Raw genomic sequence first — 23,988 nt, forward strand, 5'->3', positions numbered from 1 at the left:
AATGGAGATATGATAATTTAAGGAGAAAAATAAATGGACTAATTGAACTAATTACACTAAGACCAGAATCATGATCATAATGTTCACCAGGATATTAAAAAACAAACCAACAAATGTCTAATACAACTCAGAAAACAAGCATAAAATATCACAGAAAAAAATGTTTAGTTGAGCCTTCAAACTAAAAAGACATAAATACATAAGGTTGACGAAGAAAAAAAATCAATGAATCTTAAAGTAAAGCAAAGAAGTATAATATCTGCAAATAGATCTTATTGACATTAATGCATATCAAATCTCTCATCATTAAATACTATTTATGTGCCAGAAAATCTTGATATTTTTTATACTTTGTGAGAACATGATCTATAATGGATATGGCTTGTTAATTAATGTGTTTACATCAAAGACTCCATAACAAGTGGTTTATCCTGTTGATTTCAAGTGTTCATTGCCTAATACTCTCACACCTAGTAATATGCTTGGGAGGGAAAGTTGCTTCTTTTTGGAATACTGTCAAATTTCTCAAAGAGAATCATAATTCATGATTTTATATAATGTTTGATCATTTTGTTGATAAAGAAAGTGAAAAATTCATTCAAGATTTTGCAACCTTAGAAGAAATTCTTTTCATCTGTGCTGGAATATTAAACTATTAGTCTTGTGATATTTTTTGTTCCTTTGGAACAGGATGTTAATATAATTGTACATTAATAATTTGATATGTTGTAGAGTTATGAATGGGCTTTAGAAGCAATGAAATATGTGGCCAGTATGAAAATGGACCATTCTACGACTTTAGAAGGACTAGAAAAATTATTACGTAGTCTCGAGCTTTATTTGCGTCATCATCCTGCCATGACGGAGGCAACATTTGCCAGTATGTCAGAACTTGCCCAACAATTACAAAACGATAAACTTCTAGAACAGTGCCGTGTGGCGAAAGCACGTTGTGTTGAAACAAATAATTTATTGAATCTCAGGCTTGGAACTTTACGAAGGGCAAAAGAAAAAATGTTAAGAGAACAAAATTTACAACCCTCAAATAGTTTTAGTTCTCCACATAGAAGCCCTGAACGGACTTATGCAAAGGATTCTAATCAAATGAGTCAGTCTTATGAGGTAGGAGATGGGGGATGGAACCCTATTCTCTCCAGTACCCCAGCTGTTCCAAACCGTGCAATCCATCCAGCTTTTAGGAAATGTGTTTCCGAGGCAGCCTTTTCACCTCGTTCAGGAAATTCTTTTATTACTGAGGATCTATCTGATCATGTTGTTACTTCAATTCCAAAAGTGTTAAATGACACAACCTTAAAATCTTCTCGAGAAGATTTAACGGAAGACTCATCGGAAAGTGCTCAAAATAACAAGAATAATAATACTGAAAAACTTAATAATTCAAAAACGAATTCAACAGATTTTGTTTTTACTCCTCCATATGAGCCTGGAAATACACTTTCTTCTCATAACAGACCTGTGAAAAAAATGTTAAAACGGACTACAGTGAATTCTCTTGATACAAGTGGTGTTATTCAAAATGGACATACAAGTTTACAAAAACGGACTAGTGCTCCATTACCTAGTAATGTTATAATTGAAGAAGATGAATCAAAATTATCCCCGCCATTAAGAAATCCACATCTGAAGACTGTTGAATGTCGGCCGGTCAGTATGATAACTGTCAGTACAGATAGTCTTTCAAGGTAGGTCACATCAGTTATATAAAGTTAACCAATATTGGTAGAGAATTATTCCGACCATGAAGAAACCACAGACAAACCCTTGAGTATATTAACTGTTAGTACAGACTGTCTTTCAAGGTTTATAGTTAAACAATAACACAGGATATGTAGTGAATTGTGACCAGTTAACAAAAGAGCAGTGCTTGTATTGATGTCCTTCATCATAAAGGTTGCGAAAGGTTTTAAACTATGCAGCTTAATAGTTCATAGAATACCTTATTATCAAGATGCACCTAGTTGTACTTTTTATCATATTTAAGATTGTTACATGTATCTTGCACATGTTGCATATACATGAGTATTGACATTTGTAAAAAAAATAATAAAGGAACAAATGGCTATAAATGTACTAAGAGATTAATAAATGTAGTACCTCAATATGATTTCATTAGATATTACCATGATTCCTGGGCAATGTATGTAACAAAAATTAATAACAGTTAACAGTGTTACTGAGCTTAAAGAATACAATATTTATTTTCTATGGTTCAGTTGAATTGAGTTGATGATACAGGAATTTAAATCTGTACATACTTGACTTACAATTTTATTAAAGTCTGTATCTCCAAATTCATCAAATAAATGAATTGATCAGCAATCCTCTTAATTGATAAATATCTAATGATAGACTGGCAATATTAGACTTAAATTTCGGTGTATTTTAAATTGTGGGAAACTGTGACTTTTGGTATTATAATATGTGCTGTCAAATTGATTTTAAGTATACACATATACAAATTTTATACATGATAGATGAATTATTAAAATTTGATTTATGATATATTTTTTTTCTAGTTTACCTGAGGAGGAAGAAGAGAATCAAGAGAATAGTTGTAACAGTCCTCAAAAGAGAGATTGGTCCAAAGGAGTTTGTGATAGTCCACCTACCAGAGAATGGACCCCAGTCCCTGTAAATTCACATCTGTCAGAGTTCAACAGAAACGTCCCAACTGGATCTTTAGCTGGTCTAAAACTTTCTGGAAAGGAATCAAAAAGGTATAGCTAGGCATATTGTGTCGACACTAGTCAATTGTGAAAGACTATGTTGACTCTTAGATAACCTCACATTCCGTTTCATTCATACATTGTAACTTATTGTTAAAGTTATTTATATACATGGGACATCAGCTGTTTCAAATGGAATTTTGTGAATGTATGTTGTTGATTGTATTGAATACTACAATGGAGACTGATGAACTCATTTATTAATTATGATATTAATGAATTATGTGAAAATGCACATTTAGTTGGAAATGCTGTTATTGTCACATTGTTTTGATAAGAACACATGCTAGCTTCTATTTATTTGAAAATAATCAATTAATGAAACAGTCAATGGGAGACTACTCTTGTTGAATTATCACAACTATTCTTAGATTGAAAATTTGGAATTATTGTGCTATAACATCTAAGTAATGAGATTAATATTAGTACATGTGTAATACTGAGGCATCACACAACTTACCCTCCCCCCCCCCCCCCCCCCCCAAAAAATAAGATTTTTTGAACAACAAATGAATACAAAAGGTAATATGGCCCTGAAAATTACACTACTAAAACGATGGATCAACACCTATCAATAAATCTCTAAGATAAGGATAATAATTGCTTGGATTAACTGCTCAAAGAAAATAGAATCATGTTGAAGCTGCATGGAATATCAAAGTATGATATATATTTATAATTTTTTTTATTTTATTTTCAGTATTTTGGCTCATGTCATGTGTGAGATGGTACAAACAGAGAGAGACTATGTTCAGTCATTACAATACATTATAGAAAACTATATCCCAGAATTATTACGGGAAGACGTACCTCAGGCGTTACGTGGAAAGAGAAATGTTATATTTGGAAACCTTGAGAAGATATATCAGTTTCATTATCAGTATTTCTTGAAGGAAGTTGAGATGTGTGAACAGAAACCTTTCCAGATCTCACATTATTTTCTTATGCATGTAAGTAGAAAGATGTTATATCAACATGATAGATATTTCTATGCTAAGTATAAACATATAGGATAATAAGGAGATGGTATGATTGCCAATAAGACAACTATCCATGAGACCAAGGGTTGAGGATGCAATCATTTATAGGTCACTTTACAGCCTTCAACAATTAGCATAAGGCATAAATTTCCTGGCATGACAAAATGATAAAAAGGAAACCAATAAGTTAAATCAATGGCTTGATTAAGGCTTGTTTTTGTTTTAACCAGTTGAGATGATAATTTAAGAGAATTAAATTAAGAAATAGTTCACAAAATACAATTTATCCATGTTAACAGTGTTAAAATAGAATTTAAAGTTTAATGGCAGAAGTTTGCAAGTTGGAATCATTTTAGGGCTTGTCTTTTATTTTTCCATTTCTATAGGTATAATGTAAATAAATGATATATCACCTTTCATGCTTATATTGAAATCCTACAAAGCACACATGCTAAGATATGGTTGTCATTATTTATGAAATAAAGGAGTTTAAGGGTAAAGAAATAGAAGAGATTCAAAATTTGCCAAATACTCAACATGGTCATAATAGTATTTAAATATTGCAAGGAAAACAAAGAATAAATCTGAGTTTATTATTTTTTGCAGGAGAGTTTTTTCTACCTGTATGCTTTATATAACAAGAATAAACCGAAGTCTGATGCTCTGATGGCAGAATATGGCAAAAATTTCTTTAAGGTAAGTTACTTTATAATATAAATGCTTATGAATAAATGGATAAAATGAGATGTAGGATACACATCTATGAGAGTCACCAACCCAACAACATTAAAAAATGTCAAAGAAATCTAAAGATCAACAGTACCAAATACACAATCTTCAAGTGTCTATACGATATGTCAAGCTCCTAATAAACACCAAGTCAAGAAATGTAAATAAAACAAACATGTGCTTGATACAGTCAGAAATCATTCAAAATTTAGGTTTTGAACTATTGGTTTGACCCCATTCACAAATTGATTGAGGAATATATGTATATTTTTATTCCTTTCAAATCAAACAGAATGAGCAGATATACTATATTACTGATGCTTTGCCAAATAACAGTTTAGCCATTGAATGCTTTTAAAACAGACCATGATATTTGTTCACATTTGCAAATATAAATTATATTTCTTGACAACACCTACTGCATATGTATATAATGTTTTGTATTATAATAGAAAACAAAAGATATTTGGTATCCATCAATGACACAAAATCAGTGCATACACGTCTCCATTCAACAATTTCTCTTAATTAATGATGAAATGAGAAACTATATTTGGAAGATGCACCTGTGATAGGGCTGTCTTTAGGAAAAAAGAAATAAAATCGGGAGTAATTAATATGAATATATAAACTCTGCCCCAAACTATGTGTAGCAATTTATATGGTTATCTTATTATTCTGTTTTTTGTTTTAGCAAAAACAAGAGGAGCTGGGTGATAGAATGGACTTATCTAGTTACTTACTGAAACCTGTACAAAGAATGGGAAAATATGCCTTAATGTTAAAACAGATCATGAAGGAATGTCCACAGTCGGATGCAGCTTATCAAGACTTAAAGGTTGGTAACAATTACATAACTTACATGTCATTGTCAGATAATGGAGGAATGTCCTCTGTCTGCCAAAACTTTTTATGACAATTATATAACGTGTCATAGTCTGTTTGTTAATCAGAAAATAAGTATTTAAGATATGTAGAATTCTGACTTAAATAGTTTGGCTCATAACTCTCTTTTAAAATGTGATCTACAAGCAAATTATTAGTGATTTGTAGTCTTTAACCATTTTTGCCTGACCAATTATTGAGAATCCTGAATTATGTGATTATTTGAATATCACTTGTAAGTAGAGTCGGGCACTTCAATACTTTATATTTTATTTTCAAGAAGAAAGGACATAGCATCTAGAAAACCTGCAAATCATTTCACAAAATATGAACATTTCAGTATAACTACGATCAATATTTGTTTTAATATTTTTTGTGTTACACATACCAATAATTTATTTCTGTAGTTAGAGCATATATGCCAAGGCCATTACTTAGGACAGAAACATTATTTTCATAAAAATGATAGCAGGTATGGAGTTAAGTCAATTCTACAACAACAAAACATTGAAGGCAACAAAAACGCATGTTATGTATCAATTTTTAGTCATAAATGATTGTAATTGTAAGTATGGATTAGATGAAACATACGTTTATTTCCCAAAGATATGAAGTAACAATGTACATGATCCATTTGAGTAAATAATTCTTTCTGAAACAACCTGGATAATCTAAATCAATTTGTTTATTTGCATTGTAGGCAGCTGAACAAATGGTAAAATTCCAATTAAGACATGGTAATGACTTATTGGCCATGGATGCTTTGAAAGATTGTGATGTCAATCTTCAGGAGCAGGGGAGCCTACTCCGACAAGATGAATTCCTTGTATGGCAAGGGAGGAAAAAATCATTACGACACGTCTTCTTGTTTGAAGATATGATATTATTCAGTAAAACCAAAAGAAACAGACATGGGGGACCAGAATATTATGTTTATAAAAATAGCTTTAAAGTAAGTTTAATGTTTAATTGAAAATAGCTTTTGTTTCCAGCTGTGGAAATGTAAGAATGTTTTAGTTTTTTCCTCCATTGTGCTTTAAAATCATTTTGATATGTTCCAAAAAGCTTCTTTTTTTTTTTTACACATGTTCCAAAAAGCTTCTTTTTTTTTTACACATGAGACAAAAACATATTTTTTTTATGGAAGATGTTGCCAAAAATCTGTCAGAGTTAAATAAAAAATATTTTTAATTGAATCATGCTTTTTAAAAATAGATTATTTATAACTAGATAACAATGGATTAATATATAAACCATTTGTTGTCCAAATTTATTTATGATCAGAAATAGCACAGAAAAATAAAGAAAACTGCATTTTGATGTGCATTCTAATGATAGAAGAGAGATAACTCTGTGTAAAAAATAAAACATATTTTATGAACTTGGAAAGACATATACTTTTATTTGACGTTGACTTTTTTTCTTTTCAGATGGCAGATATAGGGCTGACAGAGAACTATGGAGAATCAGGGTATAAGTTTGAGATCTGGTTCAGAAGGAGAAATTCTGGGGATAACTATATCTTTCAGGCTCCTAACTCAGATGTTAAACTACACTGGATCAGAGGCATTTCTAAAATCTTGTGGAATCAAGCTTTAAAAAATAGGGGTGAGTGCACTTTGAATTGCTTGTAGAATTTTTATGTACAGTTTTAAATTGCAATCAGACAAGAAGAGACAAAAGTGTAATTATAAATTTGACATTTGAACAAAAAAACAGACAAGCAAAATCACCCAATTTGATTTAGAGTTTAACACTATATACCTGAAACTAGAATATTTCTCCTATCTTATCTAGCAAATTGTCAATTGCAGAAGCATTTGACACATTTGATGGCTTTATCATATTCAGGATGTAACTGCTCATCTCAATTCTGTTTTTATGCAAGTACTTCAGACAACCTTGGACAAGTTTCATCATTTTTATGCCCCACCTACGATAGTAGAGGGGCATTATGTTTTCTGGTCTGTGCGTCCGTTCGTCCGTTCTTCCATCTGTATGTCCGTCCGTTTGTTCGTCCGACCGTCCGTTCGTTTGTCCGTTTGTCCCGCTTCAGGTTAAAGTTTTTGGTCAAGGTAGTTTTGGATGAAGTTGAAATCCAATCAACTTGAAACTTAGTACACTTGTTCCTTATGATATGATCTTTCTAATTTTAAAGCCAAATTAAACTTTTGACCCCAATTTCACGGTCCACTGAACATAGAAAATGAAAGTGCATGTTTCAGGTTAAAGTTTTTGGTCAAGGTAGTTTTTGATGAAGTTGAAGTCCAATCAACTTGAAACTTAGTACACATGTTCCCTATGATGTTTTCTTTCTAATTTTAATTCCTAATTATATTTTTCATCCAATTTCACGGTCCATTGAACATGGAAAATGATAGTGCGAGTGGGGCATCTGTGTACTTTGGACACATTCTTTTTTATATTCGATTTTTTATTTTTTTTATTTCTAGTTACCAGGTAGGGTTTACTGTTTAATTACTTGATCTGGCGAGAAGAAATAATACAAAATTATAAGAAAACAGTAAATAGTAAAAAGAATGATTAATATGAACAAAATAACTTTTTTCAGATCGTCACATGACCGAGATGGCTACCATGGGTATAGGAAACAAACCATGTTTAGATATCAAACCTAGTGCTAATAATATACAGGATAGATTTGTTAACTATGCTTTAGGAGGAAGGGGAGGTAATTACCTATATAAATGTTTACCATGTGGTTGGTAGGCAAATAAAACTTTAAACAAAGGTTTCTTCTGAAAATTGGACTCAAATTTGTTCTGTAAAAAAAGAAGAAACTTAGTATTGGTGAATAAAAGTTCAATTGTGTGTTACAGTATTGTGATTAAATATTATTTCTCACAAAGAAATTATGATAAAAATTTTTTTTTAAATCCATCTGCAGCAAAATGTTGATCATTCCTTAAAATATGTCTTGTAACAAGTAGCTTCTTTAAAAAAAAAAAAGAAAATATGAAACACATGTAAAATAGCATTCATGCTTCTTTGATTAATATTCTATAGGTAAATGTTGAATAAAGTGAAACAAATTGAATGCAATTTTTTCTTTTTCAAATATTAGAAGTGAAAATGTAATTTATTTTTAATTTATAACTCTTCTACAAACATTTTCTATTTTCAGCGAGGACCAGGAACTCAATAGCTGTGTCATCTTTTGATCATTCAAGGCTCAACAACAAACGACCTCATTCTATCATCTCCATTGGCAGCACATCGTCATCCAACAGTAGTCATTCTGGTCTGTTTATAAATCCTGGTGCTGGCGGGGATCCCTTTGACAGTCCACGACACACCACTAACACATGTTTATCTAATGGTAAGTCCTGGTCAATAAATCTCTTGAATCTTACTTACTTATTGCTTTTGAAAGTTTTCATTTTTCTATTAACATATTTCCATCAAATCAATTTTTTATTTAAGGTGGTACATAACACTACAGGGAGTTAACTGTAAAAATCAGCTGAACATTTTAATCACGTTTTATTGTTAAGGACATATTAGGCTTCTCTAGGATCAAAGTTAGTGTTTGTCAAACTGCTATATATCCAATTAAATCTTTCCAATAAAGGTGTGGTTCAAGTTTTTTGAAATTTTCATATTTTTGTCAAAGTGTTCAGTTAAATTTTGTTGAAATGTTATTAACCAGCCAAATTAATTCTAGTAAAGGTGTTTGGTACCACCTTATAATTGTAATTACTCTTTATAGCAAATATAATTTTGGGAAGATTCTGATCGTTCTTGATAAGGTTATCTTGGCACACTTAAGCTTGTTTCATAAAAGTATGTTACATAAATAGTACTTTCAAAAAAATAAACCATTAACCAAGCAAATGACTCCACAATGATCCCCAAACTAATACTGCAGTTTCTTATTGAATATCTTTTTTCTTTCCAGAGAGTGGTATAGGTACTGATGTATCCAGTAGTTACATAGATCAACCTTCTGAAAGTTTCCATAAAGACATGTCACCAACACACCAATATCAATCACATAATAGTCCACAACATCCACAACAATATCGTATGGCATCACAGGAAATTCCACCTCTAGCTTATAGTAGTACTGATGTAAGTTGGGTTATTATTTTGTTTCTTTGAATGAAAAATTTTGTCTCTTTTGTATATGCAAGATTTGTAAGAACATTATTTACTTTATGGAAAGATTGGAACTTGTTCTAAATCTTTCTTAAGGCACTGGCCTCCCTAACAACACGACAGGTTATCTACTTATTGTATTCACTGCACAGAAATATAGTTCTCTATAGTTCTCATGTATGTGCATATAATACAGATATAAACTGTGAAAAAAGGGGTATATTTTTGGAGCAGTTCATTCAAGATTATATGTCATTAAGGTGTGTGCATGTGCAGGCTTTTTAATGAGTTTGATTAAGTAATTGAGTATTGATACAATACTAGTTAAAAATTCCCATAAAATAAAAAAAAACATATGCTATCATATATCAAAAACTAAAATCTTAAGAATTGGTCTGATGAAAAATCAGAATATAAAATATTCCTCATATTATGTAAGTTGTTAATATTACAATACTCCGAAACACTAAAAAAAAACCCAGAGACTATTGTTTTGTTTAACTATGATTAAAAGAATAAAAATAGAGAACAAAAAAGTCAATAAGTCTTGGAGCGTTTTGACATGCTGCTTATCACTTACCAACTTTTATCAGTGTGTCTTTATATTTAATAAACAATATTATAGTAGTCAGCTATTTTTTGTTTATGTCAGATTGACACTAGAGAGCTCCTTGATATAGTATACGTATTGTCAGGGAATATTTTATCTTTGAGAATGTTGCACACTAATCAAAATAATGTGTAGAAGATAATAATTATTATATGAAAACTTTTGTTTATATTAACAAAATAAATTCCTTTTTTTCAGGTATAAACATGACAAAGATGTATTCTAGTGCACCCTCACAGACAGACAGACGACTCATCTCATTAGCTTACTCTTCAGTTTTCGTCCATCTTATCACATTAATTTTTTTTTTTCGAAGAAGAGTGCAATGCAAACATATGCTGAGAAACATTGCTTTCAACATTTCATCAACCATCAATCAGACAACAGAACTGTGAAGACTGTTTTCAATAGCAAGCATCATCAGTTTTAAGTAATGGAAATTCTTTATGGAAGGAATTGGTGCAACTATTAAACAATGTACAAATTATCATGTCTTCATGTACGAAAAAACTTGTGTCTTAGTAAAATTCTATATTGTAAAACAATAGAACAAGAAGTATAGATAGTGCTTATTTACAATTCTTCATGATGACTTCATATTCATGATGACATACATATAAAGTATTGATGTAAACATTGGAACATAATAATTGGTGCTAAATTACATTGTGTCATTCATACTGGTGTACATACTACATAAGTGTATTATATCATTCTTACTACATGTATATGATTAATAAATGTGTATTATTTATATTTGCTGGTACATTTGCTCTTTCCTCAATATAATTTTAAAAAGTTGAACCATAATTCAGATTTGAACAGAAACTTGTTTTTTCTTCACTTTTTATGTGTCTTTTTATCAGGTCAAATGTATTCAATTATATGAAAAGTTTTCCATCTTTATCCTCAGATGTTTAGTTAATATTTTTAAACCTGCTCATACCAATTTCCTGCAAAGTACAAGTTCAACAATTCTGTTCCATTTTTGAATATAAGATGCCAAATGAAAACATATTTATATAAAAGGAATAAAAACAGTTCAAAATTAATAAATAATGAAAAAACTACGACTATATATAAAATAAATGATGACAAAATGTTGATAAATTCAGACATTGTATTTTTATTGGAAAAAAACTTAGGTTACAACCTCCGCATGGAATGTTGCCCTTGAAATGTTTTGGCTATTCTTTCTTTTTTGTCAACAACTCCAGAATTATTTACAATGTAATGGTCTAAACAACTGACTCTGGGTTTTCTAGAGGAAGTAACTTCTAGCCTGTCAGTCAAAAAACTTATATCAGTACTCAGAGTACAATATTTGAGCTAGAAACACCAAAAAACAGTATTTTGATTGGTTGATTTCTGATTCTGGGCCTGATGATTGTACTCAAATTTTTATCACCACAAGACAAGAAAAACACATGCACAAAGTTTGATATGTTAAACTTGATTACATTCATTGATGTATTATATAATTTATACTATATAGATATATTACAGTAGAAGGAAAAAACACTAGTAAGAAATCTGTAATAGTTCTGTCAAAATAAGAAGATGAAAATGTTTATATGTGTAACTGCTGTATTTAGATGATCATTGGAGTATTTAACGACCTTGACTTGCAATACAGACCCTGAAAGGTTGGCCCTGGCTTATATAAGAAAGAAGATCTGGTATGATTGTGGTATGTTATGCTTTTTGGGCATTTCTATATTTAACGTTAATGTTGTTGGTTATTTAATGAACCTGTAAATATTTAGTCAGTATTACAGAATGTCTTCCATTGAGTAAATTAGGACATAGATTGGAGATTGATATTGTTTTACATCCATCAACTGTTATATATAGTTATCAAAGGTACCAGGATTATAATTTAGTACGCCAGATGCTAAAAAAAGGAAACTGGAATCTGTACTTAATCAGATAACTTAATATTTTTGCTATTGTAAATTCAGAAACTAATGTATGCATTTATATTTGATTTTTTTTTGTCATTTAAGACTCAAATGCGATTTTAATTTTTGCGATATTGAGAAAATCATGTTTAATTCATATTAAAAATTCAAAATGAGAGTTTAGATTATTGCTATTGTAACCATGTCGCTTTTTTTTGCAATAATAAAAACATAGCAATTATTTCTGAATTTACAGTATTTAATTTTTCTAAAAAGTATATATTCTGAAACCATCCTGAATTTGAATTCTGAACTATCAAACTGTATGATTGAATTTCTTATCATTAACTCTTGAACTATAAAATGATTGAAGTTTTGGATCCTGAATTCTGAATTCTAGGAATATAATATAGTTGTACAGGTTTACATTTAGTTCTTTTAAAGACACCTTTATAACTCCAAAGTAACCTTAGTTATGGCTTATTTTCTATGAATTACACTTCAGTGAAAATAAGACTTTTGCTTATTTGTTATGTTCAAAGTGGTACATGTATAGTATGGCTTTCAAACTAATGTTTAGTTTATGTGTAAAGATTTTTATATAGTAAGTTCATATGTAAATGAATGATATTTAAGTTCTCACAATTTTATGTGTACACCTAAATTTACCTCATAAAAATGATAAAGAAATTTGTTTAGTGTTAGTTATGTTTTAGCCTATATACTCAGTTTGTTAATTCTTCTTTTGGTCTATTGTGTGGAAGGTTTACATGTACAGTGTGACCGATAACTTCACAACAAGATAAAAATGTTTTGAAAGGTTTTCTATATTGAATTAAAATTCATATTTTTACATAAAGTACGATTTCCAATGAGACAAATATCCATCATAGTCTGAATGACATGGCTGTGATCACCAATAGGTCACCATACAGCCTTCAACATGGATCAAAACTAATACCATATAGTCAGCTTCAGAAGGCCTTGGTATGAGAAAATTTGAAAAAAAATTAAAAGGAAAAACTGATGGACTGAATTATGACAAAAAATAATCAAATAAAACATATAACAGACAGAAACATACAGCACACACTTAATTGCAGGCTCCTGATAGCAGTCTCTTCCTATCCTCAGATTTATTTGTCTTATATTATCTCTGTTTATGACCCATTCCTTAGCAGAGCAAAGTGTAATGCGGGGTTCACACATTGCCGATTATTGCTCCCGTTTGAGATCAGACAGCGATACGACACGAAAAGTGAAAAAGTCGGATTAGTATCCTCAATTATCTGGAATGTCCTATTATTGTCTGAACGCAGTCGTTTTAGTTCGTAACAGATTCCTACTGGTCGGGAAGGGTCCGAATAGTTCGGCAAAGCACACCGACAGTTAGGTGCGTCCCGTAACATTCGGGGAAACTCAGCCGATTTTGTCTAGTCGGATTACAATCGTGCCTATGTCGTGACAGATTCTGCTGTATCGGATCGAATTCCTAACAATGTTCTGTGTATTCGGGACGGTGTCCTGTGGAACGGGAATGATCTGGAGAAGTCCCGACAATAACAGAATACAATGCGACTGAGACCAGACAAAGCCGTTTGCAATGCGATAGAGCGGACCGTGATAGGATTACGTTCCGACAGTACCCGATCATCCCGATTATGCCGACAGTTTTCGAACGGATAACTTCCGTCAGCGTCAGTTCACTGTCTTGTCACTATCTGATCTCTGTCGGATTACATTCGGTAGAATCGGGACGCAGTCGTGACATACTCGGTCGAATTTTACCTGGCGAAAGATTCAAATCGAATTTCCATCCACGATTCACAGGATCTTGATCAGACTTTTGACAAATTTAAATTCGGGAATGGTCCTGTCAAGGACGGCAGTAAAAATCGTGAATGTGTGACCCCAGCTTTAAACAAATCACAACAAACTGGTTACATCAATGTACTATCTTTTAGTTTTAGTAAACTTTATATTCAACAAGAGCATATAGAAAAAACATCTCAGGAAGATGGTTTTATGACGTTTAAAACTTACAAAAGAAACCTTTATAATTATACCTAAAAAAAAAACCTTGAGAATTTGTGATGCCCTTTCCATGGAAGAGGGGGCATTAATTTTTACCCTTGTCCCAAAAGTCGTGCAGTTCTCGGACTGTTGATGGTGCCTTTACACTTAATCCTATGGATGTTTATTTGTACTTAAATTTGGGAATACAAAATGAATCTATTAGTTGTCATTGGCATTGAACTAGCTTTGCGTTTGTTGGAATTGTATTCCTGAAGTGTTGTCATTTTAGCGACGTATTTTCACATTGTCATATAAGTTATAGTATTGGCTAGACATAAAACCAGGTTTGACCTTGGAATATATATGTCCTTGATACAATCCATCATTTTTCCTGTACCAAGTCCGAAATATGGCAGTTGTTATAAAAAAAAAGTTGAATACTATCTATGTATGCATGCCATTTGTTTTTGTTCAATATGATATTTGTTTTACTGTACAAGACCTTCATGAGCAGTCAAGGTCGTTAAAAACAATATTGTCGTCATTTCCTTACGTTTTGGTTTGTAACCCGACTTGGTTTTGTCTTAATCGGTTTATGAACAGCGGTAAACTACTGCTGCCTTTTTGTTGTTGACTGCAAGAAGCTTTTAATGGATGCTTTGTATCTATATTGTATTATGTTAGTTGTTTTCTTGGGCTTCTACCAATCAATTGGGCTAAGCCATTCGCATTTTATTTTTACATTTTTGCATGTTGTGCTGTTCAAGGTTGGTGAGAGGATTGAGTTCCTACAAAAAAATTTAACCCAGCAAAACTCTGAATATACCTGATCCAGTAAGGAGTCAGTGAATACCGGTGGTTCATGTCTGTCGGGTTTTTCTTCTGTCCAAATTTACGGACAAAACATTAAAACACGTTAACAAAGAATGTTTTGTATCATAATTATATAATTCAAATATTTTTGAACACTTGACAGTCTTATAAAGACAATGACACTAATTAGAAAAAATATATTCATAAAAATATGTGCTTGATCATTTGTTACGTATAAATAATATCTTCGTAAAACAAATTGAAACAAGAAAAGAGTGTAAATTTGTTGAATCTTATTTCGTACAAAGCAAATACAGAATACCTTACGAATTGTTATCATTATACTTCTTATAAACACGAGAAAACGAGGACATATGTGTTATTTTTGTCTTGATTTAATACGAACAGCTTTCGACAATCATTACTGAAGACCATGTCAATCGGGTTTTTTATAAAATTTCCTTCGTCCAGGATGACGTCAAGGAATTTTCCGTTTGGTGTGAGTCGTTGGATATTATAAGAGCTGTTACCGGCCAGATACATGTTACCTTCCTTGTCGGTAATCACAGACCGAATTAATTTTAAATCTTTCGGAGTGTATCTAAATCGTCGATGTCCTTCCAGATTAACACAGTATACAGCCATATGATTGCTGTCTATATAGTAAACAGTATCATGAGGACCAGCTGAATGTAGATAGTCTATTCTACCAGCATTTGCTACCCTCACTGTGGTTATATGTTGCCCCTGTTTATCAACAATATATAAGTATCCTTGATGTCCACCAACACAAATCTTGTCATTGACAACAGCGATAGCATAACAATCTCCAGGTACAGAATGTGTAGAACCAGGTTTCATTGTTTTAGTGTTGATAAATTGTATGGAATGTTGATGAGGTTGAGTAGCGACAGATTTGTCTTCTCCGGATAAAACGGCTATATCCCATGGTTCACCTGATAACTTACAGTCATGTAAGTAATCTCCCTTTTCACTGTATAGCAGGATGTTTCGACCATAGAAGTTACATAGTAAGAGACGATTTTCGTCTGTTTTTCCTATACTGCTGATCCATACACCACCTGGACGTTTTATTTCTATTTTACTGTGTAATGTAAACTTCGATGTCATTTGAATACTTTTATCTGATATAGGAACTTGAACTTGTTGCATTCTCGGTAGCTGGTAATCGGCGTTGTATTGCATAGAATTTAGTCGGGTTGATCCCAAAGATATAAAAGTATTCATGAAGTTGTCTGGTGGATGAAAGGTAATCTTCCTAGTTTTAAGAGTTGGTAAGATTGCCTTAAGTTTATTCTCGTAGTCTGAAATTTCTAGTTTATATCTATTGAGCAGAACAAACAATTGCTTATGTGAACCATATTTGAGTACTATATTAACTTGATCAAACATGTGTTTTATTGGTTTTACTATTTGTAATAATTTTTTTTTACTTGATTCGGATTTTAATTTTTGTTCTTCCTTTAAATAGTACGAATCTTGTCTAATTTTGTCTTCAAGTTCGTCTAATCGCTTAATGATTCCGGATTTATGACTTGCAACTTGTTTGGAAATCGCAACTCTATCATAACCATCAAGGCTTTTTATATTTTCGTCCTGATTTGTGATTGCTGTGTCTAATGTCTTCGCAATGTTAGATAAAGCAAAAGATATGTCTTGAAATATAACTGATTGTTTAACATCTTTTGCTGCATCTTCTAAAGGCACTAATTTGTGACAGCAAGAATGTTCGCTTGTTATACAAGCCCGACAGCATAAGCAATCATGTTCTACACAGAAGAAGTCAAGAGTGAGACTTTCATGCTTGGAACAATTGTTTTCAAAAGTTAATATCCCGGTGCTTGTCAGATTGTGATGCGAAAACTCTGCATTCAAGTTATGGTTTTCGAAACATTGCTGACAAAGGTTGTCTTGACATTGATAGCAGTATTGAATAGCCTCTGATGAATGCTTCTTACTGGAACAGGGGTCACATGCAAACGTTGATGTTTCCATCTTCTCAGGATCAAGGTGTTCTGTAAATCAATGATATTTAATATGAAAAAAGTAAAATGACAAAAATACTGAACCGGAAAGTCCCTAATCACATGGCAAAATCAAATGACAAAACACATCAAACGAATGGACAACAATTGTCATATTCCTGACTTAGTACAGGCATTTTCAAAGTAGAAAATTGTGGTTTAAACCTGGTTTTATAGCGCGGAACCTCTCACTTTGATGACAGTCTCATCAAATTCCGTTATGTTCACAACGATGAGTGAACAAAACAGACATAAAAATAAAATAGTCAAAATATGGGTACTGCAGTCATCACTGTGTTACAATCTTAAAACAATTTTTTTTTCAAAAAAGCATACAACATCTATCAAATTAAAAACAGATTCATTGCTTCGCTTGTCTGACGGCAGAACATTTATTCGTCACACAGGAAGAAATTTTGTCGTTCAATGTCTACACACAAAAAATTTGACATGATTTAAAAAAACATTGAACAATAGATTCAAGAAAAAGGCTAGTAGTCACAACTTTTGTTTTTTTCTTTTAGAATGATAATAAGAGTCAGCGAACCAGTACTATTTGAAATTATTAGAAACGTAGATTTCAATTCTTTATGGCGAAGTTGACCATACATAGATTTAGATAATTGTTTTTAGATCCTTTTTGGTTATATAGATCTGGAACTGTTAAGTTTCTAAAATCTATGGCTTTCAAATATTCAAATATTAGGCTTTTATTCGTTCCCGATGAATGTAAATCAAATAAAGCACATTGGAGGCATTAAATTTATAACTTGCTATTTTTATTTTTTCATTTGCATTTGCCATCAACTCTTCATTTTACCATTCAATAAAAACGTGTTTGACATATCAGGCAGTTAATTTTCTCCTTTCCATTATTATAGTGTGGGCCAACTAGAGCTAATCATGTGGTATTTAATTTGTTGTTTCGTATTTAAATGTCACTGTCAGTTCATTTGGTCTCTCACGGAAAGTTGTCTCATTGGCAATCATAACATATCGTCTCATTTCCATAATGCAACTACGTACGTGATGCAAATTTCTCCTTGGATACCACAAGTTCCACTTTTACAATAGTTTTGACCTCAGTATCAAGACCACAAATGTCAACAAAATGTCTTAAAAATGATTCTACTGCCTCTACAAATAATTTGTAGTTTTGCAGCAAAAACATTGGAGCTTTTGTCTGAATCAACAGTGATCCTTTGTAAACAAATTCTATATGGAACTTCTGTCCTATCAGAGATGGAGTATTTTCCAAGGCTTCTTTAATTTCATCAACATTCCATTTTTTTGGTGTGGCCAACCTCCATTCAACATAGCAAACGTCAGGATCTGGAAAAAGGTCAGTTAATATGCATTGAACATTACAATATACTTTATTGATCATCATACTTATAAACTCACCACATATACCATATACGATTAAATCTGTATATGCTAGACGCTCGTTTCGTACAAAAAAGATTTATGTGTAATGCTCTAATCGAAAAGTTAAAAAGGCTACACAATATACCACTCCTTTAGCCCCCACAAAAAAAAAAAAAATTATCTTCAATTTTTGACCCCCCATTTTAAAGAAAAAAAACCCTTTTTACATCCAAAATAAAAATTTTACCAACATTTTTGTGTGATTTTTAACTTCAAAATTAAGAAGAAAAAAACACACTTTGTATTTATACCCCCCCCCCCCCCATAAAAAAAATAAAAAATTTTTTTTGTAAAGAGCACACCAAAACCTTAATCCTGGGGTTTTTTATAAAACTTATTTTTTCCCCTAAGGGGAGTAGTATAGTACTTGAACGACTCCAGCGCCCCCCTCCAAAAAAAAAAAATTTGGCCCCCAAAAAATTACCCTCATTTCAAGTAAAAGAGCCCTAAATTTTCATAAAAAAAAAAAGCAAAAAAACACCCCAAAAAACACCAAATTTTCTTACTCCCAAAAAAAAACCGGGATAACAGGCAGAGAAAAAATTCTGTGGGATTTAAGAGAAAAAAAAAAAAAATCAATTTTTACTTTAAAAAATGAAAGAAAAGCAAGCGAGCGGAGCGAGATACACTCCGGTTATCCTTAAAAAATGGAAGCGAACGATTCCCTTTATGAATTACCAAAATATCCCCATTGTGCTATTATATGTGGTCAAACTGGATGTGGAAAAACAGAGTTTGTTCTTGATTTATTAGAAAAAGAATATAGTGGAGTTTTCAAATATATAGTCATACTTTGTCCAACCATCCAATGGAACAAAGCATACAAAAATCGTGAATGGATTGGTGATGTTAGAAAACCAAAAACAAAAAAATTAATAATTGTTAATCCTATTGTTGAAGTTAGAGAAGCAAACGGTTCCCTTTATGAAGAAGAGAAGCTACAAGAACTATTAAGAATGTTCTTTAAAAAATATGCTGGTCATCCAACATTATATATCATTGATGACTGCAGTGCAACAAAAGAACTTACAAAGAAAAAAGATATGCTGTCCGAGCTTGCATTTTCAGGAAGACATGCGGAACAATCAGTGTGGGTTATTTCACAGAGATACAACTCTGTTTTAAAAGATTTAAGAGAACAAACAAAATGGTTATGCATGTTCTACACAAAAGATAGAGATAGTTTTGATAATTGCCTAAGAGAAAATGATGTTATTCCTACTTTGGAAGAAAGACAAAGAATAAAGGAAGAACTTAAAAAAAAGAAACATCGTAAATTAATATTAAAGACAGATCAACCTACTGATTATTGGTTACTTAATTGATTTTTATTAGCAATTCTCAAGTAATGCTTAAGTAATTCTTAAGTAATGCTTAAGTAATTCTTAAGTAATGCTTAAGTAATTTAACCAAAATAAGTAATTCTTAAGTAATTTAACCAAAATAAGCAAAATAATTCTTAAGTAAAGCTTAAGTAATTCTTAAGTAATTTAACCAAAATAAGTAATTCTTAAGTAATTTAACCAAAAATAAGCAATAAAAAAAGCAATGCTGTTGGAAATACTAACAATTGCAACAAACACTGCAGTCTTATCATTGGTTGGATATGTTGTATTTAATTTTTTTAAAGTTAAAAATAAATTATATCCGTTTTTTGAAACGTATAAAATGAATGCTGAAGAATTATTATGCGAGCAAATTGTGGAAAACATAAATATTGATGATGAAGCGAGCGAAGTGAACGGTTCCCTTCAAGAAAAAAAACGCGAAAGATTATCAGCTGTTGTTGCTGGTGGGAGTAGTAAACAATATCTGGGTAAAGAATTACAACTGTCAGATATTGATAAAATGACAACAGAACAAATAAACAAACTATACTGTAAATATGAAGCAAGATTGGGAGCTAGTATGACCAAGACATTAGGAAACTCTTTTATAAATTTATATGTCATGGGTGTATCAAAGTTTTTCAAAGTTGTTAATCCACCAATTTTGATACAAGACTTAGAGGAAGATCCTTTTATCAATAATGCTTTAACTAATACATGTTGTGAACTGTACTATAGATATGGAATGTATCTTGCTCCTTTTACTGCAATATTAACAACAGCAAGACATATCGAACCACTCGCTTCGCTCGATTTCCAAAAAAAAGATGAAAAAAATGACATAAAAAATGATGAATGAAAATCCTGAACAAATAGAAAACAAAGAAGAAAAAAAAGAAGTATTTAAAAAACCCAAACAAAAAGACCCAAAAAGAGTAGCTGCTGGTAAGAAAGGTGCAGAAGTAAGAATAAGAAATGCAGAATTGAGAAAAAAAGAAGTGGAAAAATTAAAAAAAGAAAATTCAAAAATCAAACAAATAACAAAAGATTCTGATACAGAAACAGATTATGAATCAAACGAACATATTCCTTCGGTTGAGAAACACTCCAGTTCCCTAGTTGATTATAAATTTGTACTTTTTTTTATAAGTATTGTTGGATTGGGATTGTTTTTTTACAACCAAAGTAATAAACCAGAAATAATGATTAAAGAAATAACAAAACCAGAAAAACAAAAGAAAGAAATTGATCCTTTTGAATTTAATTAAATTTAGTACATTAAAATGACAACTCAAAAAGACGGAAAACAAATAGCAAATATGTTATATCATGCTGGAGTGGAAACATTGTTAACAGTTGGATATGCAGAAATAGGTAAAAAGGTATTAAGGAGGCCAGCACCAAAAGTGGATTTTAATATGAATGATGTTGTAATGTTATCCATTGATATATTACTTGCAATGGCAACAAAAGATATGTTGATTAAGCAAGGTATTATACCTGCTGATATTATGAAGTAATTTTTGTTTTTATAAAATGGCAAGTGCTTTAACAATGATGCTTGGTGGGGCAATAACAAATGCTTTTGCATTTTCAGGGAGTAATTATTTATTTTCACATATGGGTAGTAATGCAAATGAAGAGAAAATAAGACATGATAAAGCTATAGAAAAATTAGAAAAAGCACAATCAGAATGGAATAAAAAAAGAATACAAAAATTAGATTTTATAAATGAACAATTACAAAAGGAACATCATGCGGTTCAGACTTTTGATGATGTTGACCAGGCAATGAAACTATACTATCGTGTCACGAATAAAAAATTAACTTCATTATCACCTAAACCTACATTAAGTGATTTTTATACTCCATCAGAAGACCAGAAAAATAGAGAGATTGCATTTGTTGTTGGTGGTATGGCATTAACTGGTTTTATTGTTTGGGTAATAAAATAAAAAATAAATACAATTTACGTTTGTATGAAAAATTGGAAAAATAAGAAAAAATTGATAAAAAATAGAGTCCCTAATTTCTGTACTTTTCCTGTTTTTAGGGGTATAGAGAAATAATAAAATAAAATAAAAATTTCTTTTTAAGAATTTTCAGGACACTGTTTTTCAAAAACATATTCATAAACTTTATCTGGTCTAATTAAAGCATCCCAACCAGGGGGAAATTTAGATAACTTTTTACCTTCAAACTTTTCCATTACTTTCATTTGTTGTGGAGTTAAAGGGCATTCACCATCATCTCTTAAACAACATATTTGATAATTTGATAACATTATTCTTCCTAATATAACAATAGCATCAGGATCATCTTCTTTAGTATAAGCTTCAATCATTTTTTTTGTCTTTTATTTTTAAGAAAAAAATTTAAATTATATATTTTTTAATTTCTTCTCTAATATCCATAAGGAAAACTTCTAATTAAATTTTCATTTTCACAATATACCATTCTTTTATCAAACATATAATCATAATCTTTAACTTGTTTAACTGTTTTAAGTTGATGATCTTTTCCTATTTTTATATTATTATATTTAACAGTTTCATATTTTTCATTTTCATCAGTAACTATTTTTATTTTTTTATCTAATGTAATCTTTTTTTCTACTTCAGCATTTAATCTAAAACCTTTACAACAGCTAACTAGTTTTTCTGTATCTAGTTTCATAGAATAATCTTTTGGACCAGCAGATATAAATTGTTTTATATGATTAGCGTTATGTTTTGAAACAATTTCATCTGTTAAATCTCCTAATTTATTTCCCATCATACTTTCTATCTTTTTACAAGCTTCAGAACCATCATCATTATAAATACAAGAATCTGTATCCATGTATAAAACTCTTTCTTGTAAAATATCCAATAGTTCGTATAATTTTAATCTAGCATGTGCTGTTGTAAACAAAGCTATATAAACATTTACACTTGGATTAGGTTTAGAGTATTCTTCTTTATTTTTATATTCTGTTAAAACAATATCTTCATCTAATATCATAGTACTTATATCTTTATATTTTTTATTAAATACTATTTTAGTTATATGTTCTAAAGTAAAACAATATTCTTTTTGTGTAAAATTATCTCTCATACCAAAATGTCCCCATAAATTATTTAAACATATTTTAGCTATAAATCTTAATCCTGAATTGTACTTAACTTTGTCAATATCTAAATCATAAGCAGTATTATCTATAATGTATTGTATTTTTGTTTTACATTCTTTATCGTTTTTACAATCATTTTTACAATATTTAGGATCACATTTACATCCTGAAGCTTCTTGTTTATATTTCATAAACGTATCTACATAAAGTTTAAATATATCTGTAGATGTTTTTTCAAAATGTTCTAGTTCATATATTTTTTGTAATTCATAACCTTTTTCTATTGCTTTATCTATTTCTATTGTAGACCATGTACCTACTATAACTCTTTCCTCATCAGAATGTATACATTTTTCATTTTTAATATTTTTACATTCTTTACATCTTTTTATTTCATGTATTTTATCATGTTTATTTAAAGTAGGATCGCTTGACGCATCTATGTGTTTACATTTAAAAGATATTTTATTCATACATGTTCTACATAATCCAAAAAGTAATTTATGTGTATTATCACTAGTTGATTGTTTATAAGGTAAAACAGGGTGATACAATCCTTTAGGTGGTAATATTTTACATTTCATTATTCCGAAATAATTCCTATGGGGATTTTTTATATAATCATCTACAGAAACATCTGTATATGTAATAGGATGTCCTATAGGATATTTACAATATTTATTTACTGATGGATACAGAGAACAAAAATCTACATATCTACCTTTTAAATCAGAAAGATTATTGTATAATTGAATAGTTTCTGTTCTTCCTCCATAAAATGCATCTCTTTTATCAATAGGTTTTAAATGTGGATCAACGTCAGGATATTTTTGTTGATCAAACTCACATTCCCATATTGTATGAATTTTTACATTTGGTTTTAGATAATCTTCAATAGTTTTAAGTCTTTCTTTAGTTTGGTCATATAACTCTTTCATAGTTTTTTTATTTCTATCTTTTTTACATATTTCTTCAGGACTATAACATTTTGGACATCCATGCCAATAACATCCAAAAAATTCATAAACATTACGCATTTTATTTTCTCTATCATAATAATAACCATCGACTTTATAACATTTATTATTAATGAATAATTTCTTTTCACCTCCCCTTTTAGCATGTTGAATCATTATATTATATTCTAAAGAAATATACTCTAACCATTGTATTGATTTTTGTGAATGTACTTCTTTAATTGTCATCTTTTTGTGAATTCCAATTGTTTCATTTGTCAACATTATTGTTTTAAATATTTTTGTACAACATTGAGC

At 30.6% G+C, this 23,988-nt stretch overlaps 2 protein-coding genes across 2 annotated transcripts in view; one reads left to right on the plus strand and one right to left on the minus strand.

Moving 5' to 3' along the window:
- Positions 1-12,661, plus strand: part of LOC139525422 (pleckstrin homology domain-containing family G member 4B-like) — an 83,803-nt gene extending 71,142 nt beyond the window's left edge. Inside the window, exons 14-24 of the mRNA XM_071320747.1 lie at positions 733-1,703; positions 2,538-2,738; positions 3,448-3,697; positions 4,334-4,423; positions 5,151-5,294; positions 6,042-6,293; positions 6,772-6,949; positions 7,914-8,033; positions 8,487-8,681; positions 9,261-9,433; positions 10,269-12,661. Of these exons, the coding sequence (XP_071176848.1) occupies positions 733-1,703; positions 2,538-2,738; positions 3,448-3,697; positions 4,334-4,423; positions 5,151-5,294; positions 6,042-6,293; positions 6,772-6,949; positions 7,914-8,033; positions 8,487-8,681; positions 9,261-9,433; positions 10,269-10,274 (2,580 nt within the window). The 3' untranslated portion in view covers positions 10,275-12,661. The remainder of the gene's footprint in view (positions 1-732; positions 1,704-2,537; positions 2,739-3,447; positions 3,698-4,333; positions 4,424-5,150; positions 5,295-6,041; positions 6,294-6,771; positions 6,950-7,913; positions 8,034-8,486; positions 8,682-9,260; positions 9,434-10,268) is intronic.
- Positions 12,662-15,082: 2,421 nt separating this feature from the next.
- LOC139525433 (uncharacterized) overlaps positions 15,083-23,988 on the minus strand; it is a 32,411-nt gene continuing 23,505 nt past the window's right edge. The window contains exons 5-6 of the mRNA XM_071320758.1: positions 17,872-18,177; positions 15,083-16,836 (exon numbers count right to left, since the gene is read on the minus strand). Coding sequence (XP_071176859.1) covers positions 15,149-16,836; positions 17,872-18,177 — 1,994 coding nt within the window. The 3' untranslated portion in view covers positions 15,083-15,148. The remainder of the gene's footprint in view (positions 16,837-17,871; positions 18,178-23,988) is intronic.

The sequence above is a fragment of the Mytilus edulis genome, chromosome 5, assembly GCF_963676685.1.
Source record: "Mytilus edulis chromosome 5, xbMytEdul2.2, whole genome shotgun sequence".
NCBI lineage: Eukaryota > Metazoa > Mollusca > Bivalvia > Mytilida > Mytilidae > Mytilus > Mytilus edulis.